At 42.8% G+C, this 13,604-nt stretch overlaps 2 protein-coding genes across 10 annotated transcripts in view; one reads left to right on the top strand and one right to left on the bottom strand.

Annotated features, from left to right (window-relative positions):
• CALD1 (caldesmon 1) overlaps nt 1-1,807 on the top strand; it is a 248,553-nt gene extending 246,746 nt beyond the window's left edge. For 7 of the 9 annotated variants that reach the window (XM_082311259.1, XM_082311264.1, XM_082311263.1 and 4 more), the window contains one exon: nt 156-1,807. In XM_082311259.1, the coding sequence (XP_082167385.1) occupies nt 156-187 (32 nt within the window). In that variant the 3' untranslated portion in view covers nt 188-1,807. The remainder of the gene's footprint in view (nt 1-155) is intronic. The other 2 variants (XM_082311265.1, XM_082311261.1) reach the window with 1 other exon arrangement.
• A 2,193-nt stretch (nt 1,808-4,000) lies between these two features.
• LOC309589650 (aldo-keto reductase family 1 member B10-like) lies at nt 4,001-12,698 on the bottom strand (the record flags this gene model as incomplete). Its single annotated transcript, XM_082310052.1, has 10 exons — nt 12,622-12,698; nt 11,709-11,876; nt 10,525-10,641; nt 9,717-9,794; nt 8,702-8,824; nt 6,828-6,934; nt 6,545-6,626; nt 5,375-5,458; nt 4,386-4,468; nt 4,001-4,043 (listed from the first exon to the last, which is right to left on the bottom strand). The coding sequence occupies exons 1-10, from the start codon at nt 12,688-12,690 to the stop codon at nt 4,001-4,003; spliced, it is 954 nt and encodes a 317-aa protein (XP_082166178.1). The 5' UTR covers nt 12,691-12,698.
• Between the last annotated feature and the right edge of the window lie 906 nt (nt 12,699-13,604).

The following is a 13,604-nucleotide window of genomic DNA, read 5'->3' as shown; positions in this document are numbered from 1 at the left end:
GACCACCTCTGAGCAATCCCAGTACACGAGCACAGCAGCATCCAGCTTGTGTCCTGTCTTCTTACATGCTGTGTGTTAATCTAGAGCCATGCCTTTTCTATTTTAGAGATATTTTTGGGTTATTTCAAGCCATCTTTAATCTTTCTCTTTCTCAGCAGGTTTGAGACAATTTGAGAAAGAACCGTAGAAGGCCACTAAAGATGCTGGACCAATCAGTTGGGGGGAAAAAAAGAAAAAAAGGAAAAAGTGCTAAATTGTTCTTTTTATATTTATGTTTATTTACCAAAATGTCTTTTTGCATTATCCCAGTTAAAACCATGTATATTAGCACTGTATTTAATAATCAGTCTAGACATTCATCATAATAGTACTGCCTTTGCACAAGAGCCTTTATTCCTAAAGAAACCCATGCTGTGAAATATATAGACTCTCCTACTGATAGTCATAACTATGTATCTGAACAGTGATTTCAACTGGCGGAAGAGGTCAACCCAAAATGCATGTAAAGTGAAGTTGCTTAAGAAAGGTGTGCAGTAAACCTATAAAAACAATGGTTACTTTTGTAATACAGAAGTCTTTCTTTCTGCACTTTAGACTAAGGCATGGAAGAAATATCTTTAGTTGACAATGTAATATTTTCTGTAAGTTGCCCATGTCATGAGAAATACTGCATCAATAACGTGTTTTAATTTTTTGTTTTATACTTTTTTTAAGTATCAATTTCTCCATTCTAGTTTAAGTTAATACCTAAATTTGGATGATTATGTTAGCTGACAGCGGTACTGATATTTCTTTTTGTTGTTAGTGACTAGTAATTGAATGCAATTTAGAATATATACACACATAGCTTTACAAAGTTTAGCCTAAAGGCACTACTAATGGTAGAATGCTTTAATACGTGCTAGAGTATTATATTCAGTAATAAACATACATAATTAGCCAATATCACAGCTTAAAAAAATAAAGACAAAATCACACACTTTTCTGTAGTAAGATTTCATAATTGCCATTAGAGGTATGGTGAGATAAGTATTAAAAAATTTTAAATGTCAGTTGCCCAGTAATGGGTAATTAAAAAGAAAGTATAGTTTTTAAAAGAGGAAAAGGTAAGGGTATAGAGGGTTAAAAATAGGTCACTTGTATAAAATGATGTAGTTTAATTTATATAAAACTACCATAATTAAAAAGAAAAAAAAACCTAAACACAGTTGGAGCTTGTTTCAAATGACTGTACACTAAATCTTGCCATCCATCGGTGCCATACACTTAAGTCCACCTAAAATGAAGTAAACCTCTGTCTTTATAGTGCTTCTTTTTAACTCTCTCTCCCGAATATCTTATTTACAGACGTTTTCATTTGTATATAGTAAACACATGGCTATAAGACGTCAGCTTGGTTTGGATTTACATGCCATACAGTTTAGCATTTACATCCTACAGTGTATGGGTGGCATAAACTGAGCAACTGAAGTAGCCCCTGAGCACGTTGTTAACAGCTTTGTTGTGCGTTGGAACTACCAGGATCTCCCTTTCCACCACGTCCATCTCTTACAGCATCTGACTTCTTCCTGAAGAAGAATAATGTTATATTTCAACCCAAAGATGAGCTCCCCTGCTTGGCTGAAACATCTTGTTTACATATAGAGATGCACGTAGTTATCTGTAGGGGGTGAAACTGTGCCTGATGTTGTCTCTGAGTTGTCTTGTTTTTTGTTTGGGGGTTTTGTAAACACTCCTCTGAGTCTTTCAAATACATCCGATAGCTGCAATAAAAATGATTTGTTCAAACAATGTATTCTGAAACTGCATCCACAATAAATGGAATATTTCCATCAGCAGCCCTGTGTTTGTTAATGAGTAGGAATGACCCAGTTGTTGCAACTGGGATAGGAATCGTGCTAAGGCTGTTTAAAATAAGGTATCATTGTAAAGAACCTCAAAGGATGTCTCTCCTGATGTACTATCCTACACCAGACAGCCAAGTCGTAAAATCAGCAGCTTTCACCTACATATTCTTAAGGAAAAAAAAAAAAAAAAATCTTAATTGTCATCCCTATCAGTACAAGACAGGAGCTGTGCCTCATCCAGAAGTCAGCATGCTCAATGAGGTAGGTTGTGACCTAGCGGCACAGTTGTCTGCTTGCCTGCTTTGAAAAATGTTTTCTGTGTGAGAGCTGTCATATTTCTTCTGTCGACCTCGGTGGGATGTACTTCCAGGCTTGGCTGATCATGGGGACCAAGCCTGGGGAGCTGCTGGCTTTCCCGTTGTCCTCCTATCCCCTTTGTTTTTTCTCTAACGGCAGCACAGCATGTAATGCCCTGCTCTAACCAGGTCGTGGTCATCCAAAAGAGGCCCCCCAGGCTGCTGCCAGCTCCCTGGGAAGCACTGGGAAGGCTGCAGCAAGCACAGCTTTCTGAACTACCGGGGGAGAAATAATCGGATGCTGCCTAATTTAACGTGAAAAGAGCTTGTACGCTTGCAAGCATGCCTGTTCTGCTGCCTTGTACTGACCAACTACGTTGCTACATTTCCCTGCAGTCTTTGCTGAAGTGACGCTTTTCCTTGTTGATATAGGTAAGTTTCTTTTGCTCCTGGTTATTGCCTTTTCTGAGAGCATGGAAGCATGCTGGGCACAATCAGTTTTACCTTTAGGAAATACCGTAAAGTGGTGCGGTCATGGTTTGTTCCCACCAGCTGGCACCACCTCCTGGCAGAATTTGCCAAAGACAAATCCCGGTGGCTGAGTCAGCAGCACTGCAAGTTTTTTTGGTGTTTTGATAACATTATGAGGTGATGATTTTTCAGATGACACCAGATCGTCACCTTAGCTTCTCGTCATGCTTTCCTGCAGCTCACTCAGCATCCTAGCCAGACTTTCTCTTGTCAGTGTGCAGAATGCCACAAAACAGCCTTTTTCAAGCCTGCCTTTGCTTTGGCCTAGCATTATCTCTCTGAAAATACTTTAAAGCAACTGTGAGTCTAGCTCAGGGTTAGCTTTGGTGTTTATAAAGAAAAGTTTTTCTATGTTTTCCTTAAAGCCAACCCTTCTCTGGATATGTTGTTCTGAATGCTGCCAGCAGAGGTGCAAAAATCTAATTTTGTGTATGAGACTTCCAGAGCAAGTAATTCTGATGTTGTAGGTAGCCCTTATGTTTGGCTGGGTGTATTTTGATGTGTGTTATCAAAACATATGATAACATATGATGCTGTCTTCAATGATGTGTGTTATCAAAACATATGCTGCATATGATGCTGTCTTCAACTTTTCACCTCTCATCACTCAAGAGTTCAATTTCTCATTGTCCGGAGGGAGGGCTACATGGATTAATAGGTACAACTTTCTTCTTTAGGTTCTAGCTAGAGCACGATCCTGTCTGATGCATAAGCCACAAAGTAGTTTCTATGTATTGTCCTTGTACAAGAATTATAAAAGCTCATTTCTATCTGTATTAAAATTTAAAAACACCCCAGACTTCAGGCATGTTTTATAAGTAATTGTATGAAACAATTTAAGCACTACAGTGATTAAGTTTTGTTGTTATTCAAACTTTATTCATATAAAATATTAAAGCATTAGAGATTCACACTATAAAAATCACAACTATGTAAAAAGCAAAGTAATTAAAGACAACATTCCTTGACAGCAACTCGTGAGCCAGATGACTGACCACATTGGAAATAACATATAAAAAAATCTTGTAAGTAACCCAAGTGTTTTGTTAAACATGTCTTTAATTAAGGAAGACAAGAAAACCGGAAATGACAAGACATCGTCTTTTTACTACTAATCAAAAACAGATTTCTGTTAACCATCATAACAAAAGACCCATCCTTATTGATGCATTTTTATACCAGCTAGTGGTCTACCTCCTAAAAAAGGAGGACAAGTAACTGCTTTTGATGATTGTCAAGCACAGAAGAACTCATCAAGTCTAGGCTGCAGCATACATCTTCTAATCTGGAAGGAGTTACACTGAGGTCTCGCAGAAACCACTGGCACTAATATTCTGCTTTGAATGGGTAGTCCTTGTGATTGACAGCTCTGAGAAGAGAAAGAACTGGTTATTTAAATATTGTAGAAAGTATCTTCAGCGGCATTTCCCTACTGCAGTCTCCTTCCCCCACTGCCAACATACTCGTTTTGCTGCTGCCATTAATTGGAACACAGGCTTGTGAACAAGCACATGCAACACCAAGATGCTGAAGGGAATGCCCTGAAAGAATCTCCCTCCTGACATCAGTTCCAGGACATGTCTCATTACCTGGTGACCAGGGTTTAAGATAGGAGCTCTCCCTGGTTTTGGTCGTATATGTTTTCAAGATATGGGGGATGAAAATACAGATAGAGATAGGCCTAATGGATCATAAGAAGTAAAAAACATACTGGAGCACTGGAACTGCCCTCCAGTTCCTGTTGAAGCTGAGGATGACATCCATCTCCTTTTCAGACAGTTCAAAGTCAAACACCTAGCAGGGAAGGGAAAAAAAAAAAAAAAAAAGCAAGCGCCATTTTTACTTCAGTTCACGAGTAGTTAGCTACTAAATGTGCTTCATGCATTTATGACTTGAGGTAGGAACATACTGCAGCCATGCTAAGCATAGTTAAGAAATCCTCTTATTTCTCAGCCAAATACCAACTTACCCTTGAAGTAATCAAGATAGCCCTTTTCTCTCTGAGGTGCTGTTCATAGCAATGTCTTATAGTTCTGGGTGGTTGAATGCAAACACCACTGCAGTTTGTGTTGTAATGCACAGACAGAGAACTTAAGGTGCTAAGGATGGATTACTTGATGCATCACAAATACTAGAACTAGCAATAAACATTTCTGCTACAACAGAGGACTACTGGGTACCAACTGTCTCACAGTTAATTGGTCATCTAAGAGTTCTTGCTGGTGGTTCATAGAAGTAACTCCAAAATGTAGCAGCATGAACTGAAAGTAACACAGAGGTATTACCTAAGATGCCAGGCCTTATGAGCAAACATCCAGCTGAACCTCCCTGCCAAGGGGAACCACAGTCTCAAAGAGAGACATAAACCATAACGGGTCTGGTGTTTACAATTTGTTCCTTTACACCGTAAAGAGGGGCTCATTAAACATCTCCTAGAGGGCAAGTCCAAAGCTGGGATTCCCCTTCCAGGGCAGCAGAGCTCAGACCACCCTGGTGTAACCCATTTCTCTCCTGGCAGGAACAAAATGCTTTTCCCCAGAGAAAAAGTGCGGATGGTTAGGTAGGGCTGAGCTCCGGTCTTTGCATCTCTGCGCTCCCCTTCCGATGTCTCTTAGGTGCTGCTTGGAAACATGGGGGAGATATGGGTGTGGGTGCCTATTCTGTGCAAAAAGGTGGCAGAAATCCCAATGGAAACTTCACCTGGATGTTTTCCTCAACACGCTGTGGTTTGTCAGACTTGGGAATGACAATCACATCTCTTTGGATAAGAAACCGGATCAGAACCTAGGAAAGGGCAAGGAGGAGCATGAATGCAGGGGTACCAAGAAATCTGTTCAAATGCATTTTGTGTTCTCTCTTTTTTTTTCATGCACAAACCAATTTATCTTTCTACAACCATGTTCACTCTTTAGAAGATTCTACCGGTTTGCATACAGGAGTTTGATGTGCCAGCATTTGCTTGCAGTCTACTAACAAACTGTAATTGTTTCTGGCCTATGTTGTTTCTACATCCTGGCTTCTCCAGGATTTATTTTGTTTTCATTTAGGGTAGGAGAGGGGGAGAAAAAGGATGATGCTTCTGGCTTGCGTTGTATCAGTGCTCAGACCAAATAAGCATAATGATACTGCAGATTATTTTGGGCTTACAGGTAAGTACCTCACCTAGGTTAAGCTTTTTGAAGTCCTTAAAAGGAAAAACATATTTATAGATTTCAAAAGTTTCCCCCCCTCAAAAGAGGGCTATTGCATACAATTTTTTCTCCTGCTCTGCCTGTCTTAAAATATGACTATGGTGGATTGCCTGTGAATGTGTGGATTTGTTTGAAGTGCAGTTTCTGCACACCCTGTGCAAGAACTCATTTGCATGACTAGCCACTAATAGAGAAAAAAATTTCATCTTGAATAATCAAGCAGCTTTCAATGATTCTTTGTGAACATGAACCAACAGGGAGCAATCAAACAGGTGTGCAAATTACAGGGCTTCTCTGAAGAACAACTTGCTAACTTAGCTGGAGAAAGGAATAACAAGTTGGCTTGATGATTTGTAACTAAACCTCAGAGGAAAGGGTCTTCTCAGGGAGCAAGCACTTCTCTCTGGGAGCAGAAGAAATCTCCCTAGGAAGGGGGACACCCAAGATAAGTATGTACTGCTGCTGGTCAGCCTCCCCAAAGCTCAGCACCCAAGATCTCTTAGAAAATACCTCATAATTTGTATGAATGCTGGTAAGAACTAGGGCAGTATGAAGAGTCAAGTGCAGTTCAAGCCCATTAAACTGTACCTTTAGAGAAGGCAGCATCTGCTAAAGCTGGCCATCAGCTTGTAAAATTGTCTGAGGAGGAGGAATAGTTTGCCCTGACAAGCCCACTTACCTGGGCAGGGGTTTTATGATGTCTAACTGCAATCTCTTTAATCTTGGGATCATCCAGCAGCACAGGTTCTCCTGGATTGGCCCTATTAAAAACAGAAGCCAGGATATGGATGGTAGAAAGGTATTAGCTTCCCTGCAGGAAGCCTGACATTTTGTGTGAAATAATCTGTAACAAAGAAACGGCACTTTTCTCATTATACCTGCAATATTTACATCATTTGCCTCAAAGATTCAAGTTGCAAATGCATTGTTTTGTATCCAGAGAGGCTGCAATGCTTTCTTACCATGGGCGGTTAGGAGAACCAAGGGGGCTGTACGCAGTCACAGCAATCCCTTTGGATTGACAGTACTTGATCAACTTTTCCTGGGTTAGGTATGGATGACATTCGATCTGCAAGCACAGTAACACGGTGGTTGACACAGAGGAAGACTGCACTGAGCTTCAGAGAATAACTAACATTTTAATTCCTCTTGGCTCACAGAAGATGTGAAGAAAAGACTTCCAATATCATGATTAAAATCTATCTTATAAGAAAGTTATTCATGTCACAGCAATATCTAGAGGTCTGGCACAGAGAATAGGGCTTCCTCATGCTACATATTACACAAAGATAGCGAGAAATAGATGAGAAGAGTGGAAGTGCTATCTGTATCAGGAATGGGAGAAATCAGTCTTCCTGGACTACTGGAGAGCAGGACTGCATCTTCAGAGGGGCAGCTCAGAATACCTGAAGTTTAGTTTCTGCTCCGAGTCACCCAGCCTCTCCCCAAGGAGTCTCCCCGACTCCTGAAGAAGCCTGGGGAGATGAGCTTCCCCAAGTTAGCTCAGATCATGTTGCGACCAGCCATTCGGGCAAGATGTCCTTTAACTGGAAGCAACAGGAACCTACACGGGGATGCTGCTCAACTTGCCACAAGCCATAGGATGACCACAGGGCTATGTCTACCCTGCATAACGTGGCACCATGCACATACCCAGCTGTTCCGAAATGCTATAGCTTTGCTACCAGGCATGGTGACATGAAATTCATGTACAGTAGTTTATTTAGACCTGAGCTAGATTAGGCAACTACTGTAATAACGGTGTGTGGCACAGACACACTCATGGAGAAGCTAACTGGGGTAAAAGCCTGAAGTTCTTTGAAGTGTTGAAGTTGGTGCAGCTTTTAACATGCGGGTACTTGGGTCCATCCCAACCAGAACTTTATAACCTTCAATAAAATCTCTTCAAGTCTTATGTCCCCCTTATGCTAAGCTGGGTTAGCGCACACGCTAGCCCCAAGCCTGGCACTGCAGCGCAGCAGCACACGCAGCACCATGCCTGCACAAGACCCAGTGTGGGGATTTCCCTGGATATTCCCAAGCCAGCAGAGATGGGCATTCAGCAGCCTCGGCTGAGTACAAAGAAGTCACATATGGAAGAAGGTCAGAAGGTCCTGATGCCCCTGCTGTCCTGTGGTTTCATCCATGAGGTACATGGTGAGGATTTGTTATACAGTTGTATACTTCAACCCTCCTTTTTATAACAAAGTTTAGTGAAATGTCTTATTTTATGTTGAAAAATAAATAAGTCCAGTGAATAAGCTAGAGCATTCCTGTACATTCCCATGCCCGTGCAGTACCTCGCAGTGGGGATTTTGCTGGTTATCCCAGGGCTGGCAGAAATGGGCCTGTGGCAACTGGGGGTGTGACACTGGGAGTGTGAAAGAGGACGTGTAGCAGAAAGTTGCAAGGTGCGTATATATATTTTATACAAGGTAATGGATATTTTCACTTTTTTCCAATGCCTAAAACCAAAGTACTCTCATCTGTTTCATATTACTGCGATATGAATAATCCATACTGTTTTGTACAGTATTGCTCTCAAATCTTCACTGCATTATATACGCACAAGTCTACAAAAAAGTTTTATGTTGAGGTCCCTGTCAGATAAAACCACCAACACTGACACCATACCAAAGCCTTGCATATTGCAGGCAGTACTGACTTGAAGGGACTTTCAGACAACCAGAGGTACCTAGTGCTTTGCAATATCTTTCCATGGCACCAAAACTATTTAAAGGTTATGGCACAAGTCAGTTTTAGAGCTGAAGTGTAGCAAGAATATATTTAGGAATATTCCAAGGTTAGTTGACATCAATGGAAATAAAAATCTTACCTGGTTATTTACTGGCTTGTATTTCAGACCTGGCTTGTTCAAGATTCTTTCAATCTGCTCATGGTTAAAGTTGGAGATACCAATGGCTTTTACCAGACCACAGTCCACCAGCTCTTCCATGGCCTAACGAGTAAGGACAACCAATGTGTATTTATGAGGTGGTATTACTGTCAACTACACTATTTTTTTTCCATAAAGCTAGTGACAAACCAACAAACAACCCACACTAAATTAAATAATAGCATCTTAAATTAAAAAAAATAAAAATTAAAAAAATCTTTGCACATTGTATTATCTGTATGCTTTATGGCCCATTGCAGATGGGGAAGTAATATAAGAAGAATGGCTTGGCCAACCCTTTTGTAATGGGAAGCAAAATCTTTTGCTTTGGCTTCTTTGGGGATCATTTTGCCAGAGCTAAAAAAGCAAGGGAGACCCCTCCACCTCCTCCTATGCCAGCACACTACCTCTGAGTTGGCAGAACACAGCAGGGAGGGCGTTAACTTAAACTCAGTTACCTCGAAATACTTTCTTGCAACTGTAATCTGCTATTGTAGAGAAAACTAGTAATTCTGAGAGTTGTAGCATCACAAAGGTGCAGGTAGCAGGAGCAGACCCTCAGTCTACAGGGAAAGGAGGACTGAAGGACAGCCTGAGATGCTGATGCCCAACACAGAAAAGTGAGAATTTTCTATCTGTATGAAACACCCAGTAAATTAACAGCCACACCCGGATTAATCTACGCTTCAGTTCTACCATTGTGCGTATTCAAATATTATTTTAGTGACAGCACTTACAGTGCTGATAGTTTCCTACTCTTTAGTCTTGTTAATGAAATCCCCCTCTTGCTCCTCACAACAAGGGGTAGCAGCAGCACTGCTCGTTCTGGTCATGAAATACAATTCTGGGTGACTATCCTCCATACCCAAACCTATCCCTTCATTTCATCATGCATACAGATCTCTGCTCCATCTTTAGTGCTGACACCTGCTCAAAAGAGAAGACATTAACTTACCTCCCATGTGTCCAGAAAATTGGTATCACTGGGGATACTCATACCCTTGTCATCCACAGGATGCAGTTCCTCACCAGCCTGTTATTTCAAGGCAGATAGTGCATAGACTTTTTAAGAGAGTTTAATTTCCTACTGTTTACTAGCACTTCTGACTGGAATTATAGGCAGTAAGTTAGCAGGTTATTTAAACATATTGCATAACTAAAAATTATGCATGTTCATCAGTATTCTCTTTTGGATGAGGGCCATATTTCTACAAATCAATCCCTGCATACAAAGAGTGGGGATTAGTATCAATTATGTGAGTAACTTAGGCAGATCTAGACAGAAGGGAACACTCCCCTACCTTTATTCTAGAGTTTTTATTTATTTTACACAGGTGTAGACTGAGGAAAAAAAGCAGCACATTGTTTCTGCACTGTGCTTCATTTTTCACTGTTCGTTACTCCAGATCAAGCCAACATCTCCAAAGCCTGATATGTTCACACTGTCCTGGCCCAGCAGAAGGCCATGATCCCAAACTGCACCATCGTGTGTTGGTTAGAGTTTCCCTGAAGACCTGGGGGCTCATTAGCAGCTGGCACACCTACAGCTATCTTGCTCCAACAGGCATGTAAAGGCAGACCCACATGCTAAAACATACCACTACCTAGTTAGTGGCTGAATGCTTGCTACCACCAGGTTCAGGGAAGAGCCAAATGAACCATAGCATATCCCAGGTGCATAATGAAGATGGCCACAGCATAGATGAGAGAATACGCCATGTTTCTAGCCAGGTGAGGAGAAGAGGAATGTAGAGCAGGACTACCTTGAATCCCATGGGGAAATGTATCAGGTAGAGGTCAAGGTAGTCCAGTTGCAGTGCAGCGAGGCTCTTCTTGCACGCTACCTTAACCAGGGACTTCTCGTGAAATGTGTTCCACAACTGTGGGAAGAAACCAAGCCCAGCTGTGACTCTACAGCTTCCACAGTCCAGGCCAGGGGACAGAAGCTTCTCCCTTGGTGGTCTGGGAGGAAAATTCCCTCCCCACCTACCTACTGCACACTGAATGGATGCCAATTCAATGGATGCCAATATTTTAATAGTAAGATAGAACAGAAATACCACAAATAATAAGTCAGTAGTGAAGGTGGACAATCAGTATTCCTACTCATGAAAAGAGGTTCTCAGAACTAAATGTAACACTGCCAGGTGTATCTGACACAGCAAAGCTGTTAGCATTAGAATATTCTTTTTTTCAGCCTAAATTTTGAGCCTTTAGCAACTCATAGCTCCCCTCCTTCTGTCCCTTTTAACTGGCCATAGTGACAACTGTTTATTTTATTTTTGAAATGAAAATTCAAGTTGTTTAAATAGAAGAACTTGCAAGTATTATTCAAGTTAAACCTGTTCTTTAACAAAAAGAAAGAGTATGTGGAAAAGCTTAGTTATGCTCAATGTTTCCTGGTTTTGTTGGTGAAAACCCCAAGTCATAATTTTTTTACTTGACGTTTTCTCACTTTTTGGGAAAGGGCAGTACTGAGACAAGTAGATGAGATAAAGGAATGGAGTAAATACACGGAAAATACTTCAGACTGAAGTCCCATACTTTCATTTCTATTCCCTTTCAGGCTTACATTTTGTACATGACACCATTTTCAAATGTCTTGCAAACCAGTAAGTAGCACAGCACCTCTGAATTCAGAGTCTTTTTTTTTCTCTAATCTTTCTAGGGTACATGCAAATGAACCTTCAGTATAATTAAGTGACTTAATACATGCAAGGAAATTATTAGATCAGCAACAGCCATGCTATCTTTCCAAAGTAGTCAGTGGTTCCTTAGGTAAAGCTCAGTCCAAATTGCAAATAAAGGATGGAATTTATAGCACACAACAAGACAACTATGAAATGAGTATCATAGAAGGGAGTAAGTCCTTAGGTTACTTTACAGATGGAACAAGGGTTTCTCTTTGAGAAAAGCTAAATGCCTCAATAATCCTGCATCCTTGTACCTTAGTGACAATGAAGAGGTCTTCCCGTTTCACAGCCCCCTCCTTGATCTTCTGCTGGACTGCATTCCCTATTTCATTTTCATTTTGGTAGAAATAGGCACAGTCGAAGAGGCGGTAGCCTGCATCAATAGCAAACTTCACCACCTCTTCTACCTTTCCTGGAGGAGCCTGAAAGCAAACACAACCAAACCATGAGCTCTTCCACGGCCTTCTGCTGGCGCTCGCTGCTGCGACAGCTCCTCAAAGTCTCCCTTTGCAGCTGCTTCTGGAGCGTCCTTGTCACCCGCATCTAAACTGAGTTTCAACTTCCCAGCCAAACAGCATTTTTGTAAGGAAAGAGAATAGAGCAGAAAGGAGTTGGTTTCTGTGAGACATTTGGACTCTGCCATTTCCAGCAGTGTAATGCCCTGCATCATTTCCCCTTATTTGCTCTCAGGGTTGCCCAAGCAGTTTTGCCAGTTTACGTTCCCCACGAAGGCAGTTTTGTGGCACAGGGCTCCCAGCAGCCACTGACCCCATCCCAGGGCTGCGAGCCACAAGCACCGGGCCAGGCAGCCTTTCACAATCTACTTTTTGTTCTTTTTTTGTTGGTTTCTTTTTTTGCTTCCCCTCCTCTTTATTTTGCCTCCCTCCACCTTGTATACTTTTTTTTTTTGGTCTTTTTTTCCTTTACTTTTCGCTCCCCGAGCCCTCTTCTCCCCTTCGCCCCCCCGCCGCGCCTGGCAGCCCGCCCGGTTACACAAGCGGCCGCGATCGCTGCAAGTGGGCGGCGAGACCGACCCCCTCCCCCGGCCCCCACGCAGGGACGTGGCTTCCGCGGGCGCAGGGCGGGAGACCCGCTTTTGGTGGTCGCCGTTCTTTTTTTTTTTTTTTTTTTTCCATCTTCGCAGCCTCCTCCCGCCCGCCCCGGTACCTGCCAAGTGCCCAGCCCCAGGACAGGCATCTTCATCTTGTTGCTCAGCTCCACGCAGGGGCTCGCCATGCTGCCGGTGGCGGGATAGGTCTGGGTGAGTGTCCGTCCGTCCGTCCGTGCTTGCGGCGGCCCGACGGCGCTTTAAGGCGCGGGGCCCGCCCCGCCTCGGCCCACGCCCGCCGGGGCCGCCCCCCCCCCCCCCCCCCCCCCCTTCCCGCCTCCGCCGGGGTTCCCTTGCATGTGAGACACGAGATGCCCGTGATCTTGAGATTTTGGTTGGCTACAGAAGCCTGATGCTAAGATGATTTGTTTGTTTGTTTGTTTGTTTGTTTGTTTTTGCACTGAACAAACTAAAGGCAAACGCCTTAGTGATGGACTGGGCACTTTGCCTGTGTTCTGCCGTGGAGAGAGCCTGACGGGTGCCAGGAGAATTGCTGCATGAGGGAATGGGCGTCCGGGCCGGTGAAGGATTTTCTCAGCTACTCTCAAGTGGTGACAAATGGACTGAAATTTCCATTTTTTATTCTAGAAAGCATTAGGCTCACCCGCTGCTCACAGAGGAATTCGTTAAAAGGGAACGTGGTCTTACCTTGACATAGGTTCTGCATTCCCTCTCTTTGCAGCGGGGTGGGATCCCGCCGTGCTCCCCGCAGGACCGTTGCATCAGTCCCTGTGAAGGCATCGGTTCCCTGTGCTCAATGAAAATGTCAGCCAGCATCAGCAGGGGGTCGGAGGCTGCAAAAGGGATTTGCGATCACAGCTTGTCTACAGGTTGGGCTTTAGTCCGAATAGACCCCCTGCTTTTCATGTAGGGTCAAAATGCACTCAGAGGGCTGATATTTAAAGGCTGCAGGAAAGTTTATATGAACGGAGTGCCTCAGAAATCAAGAGCCAGGGGCCTGGGAGGGCTGGGCTGTGTAGCTGACAGCTGTTTTGAGGAAAAAGTTCCTTCACATTAGGAAGCTGAGGTGAAATCCAGGCCA

The sequence above is a fragment of the Platalea leucorodia genome (assembly GCF_965183815.1).
Source record: "Platalea leucorodia genome assembly, chromosome: 4".
Lineage (NCBI taxonomy): Eukaryota > Metazoa > Chordata > Aves > Pelecaniformes > Threskiornithidae > Platalea > Platalea leucorodia.
This window is presented reverse-complemented; position numbering and strand designations above follow the sequence as displayed.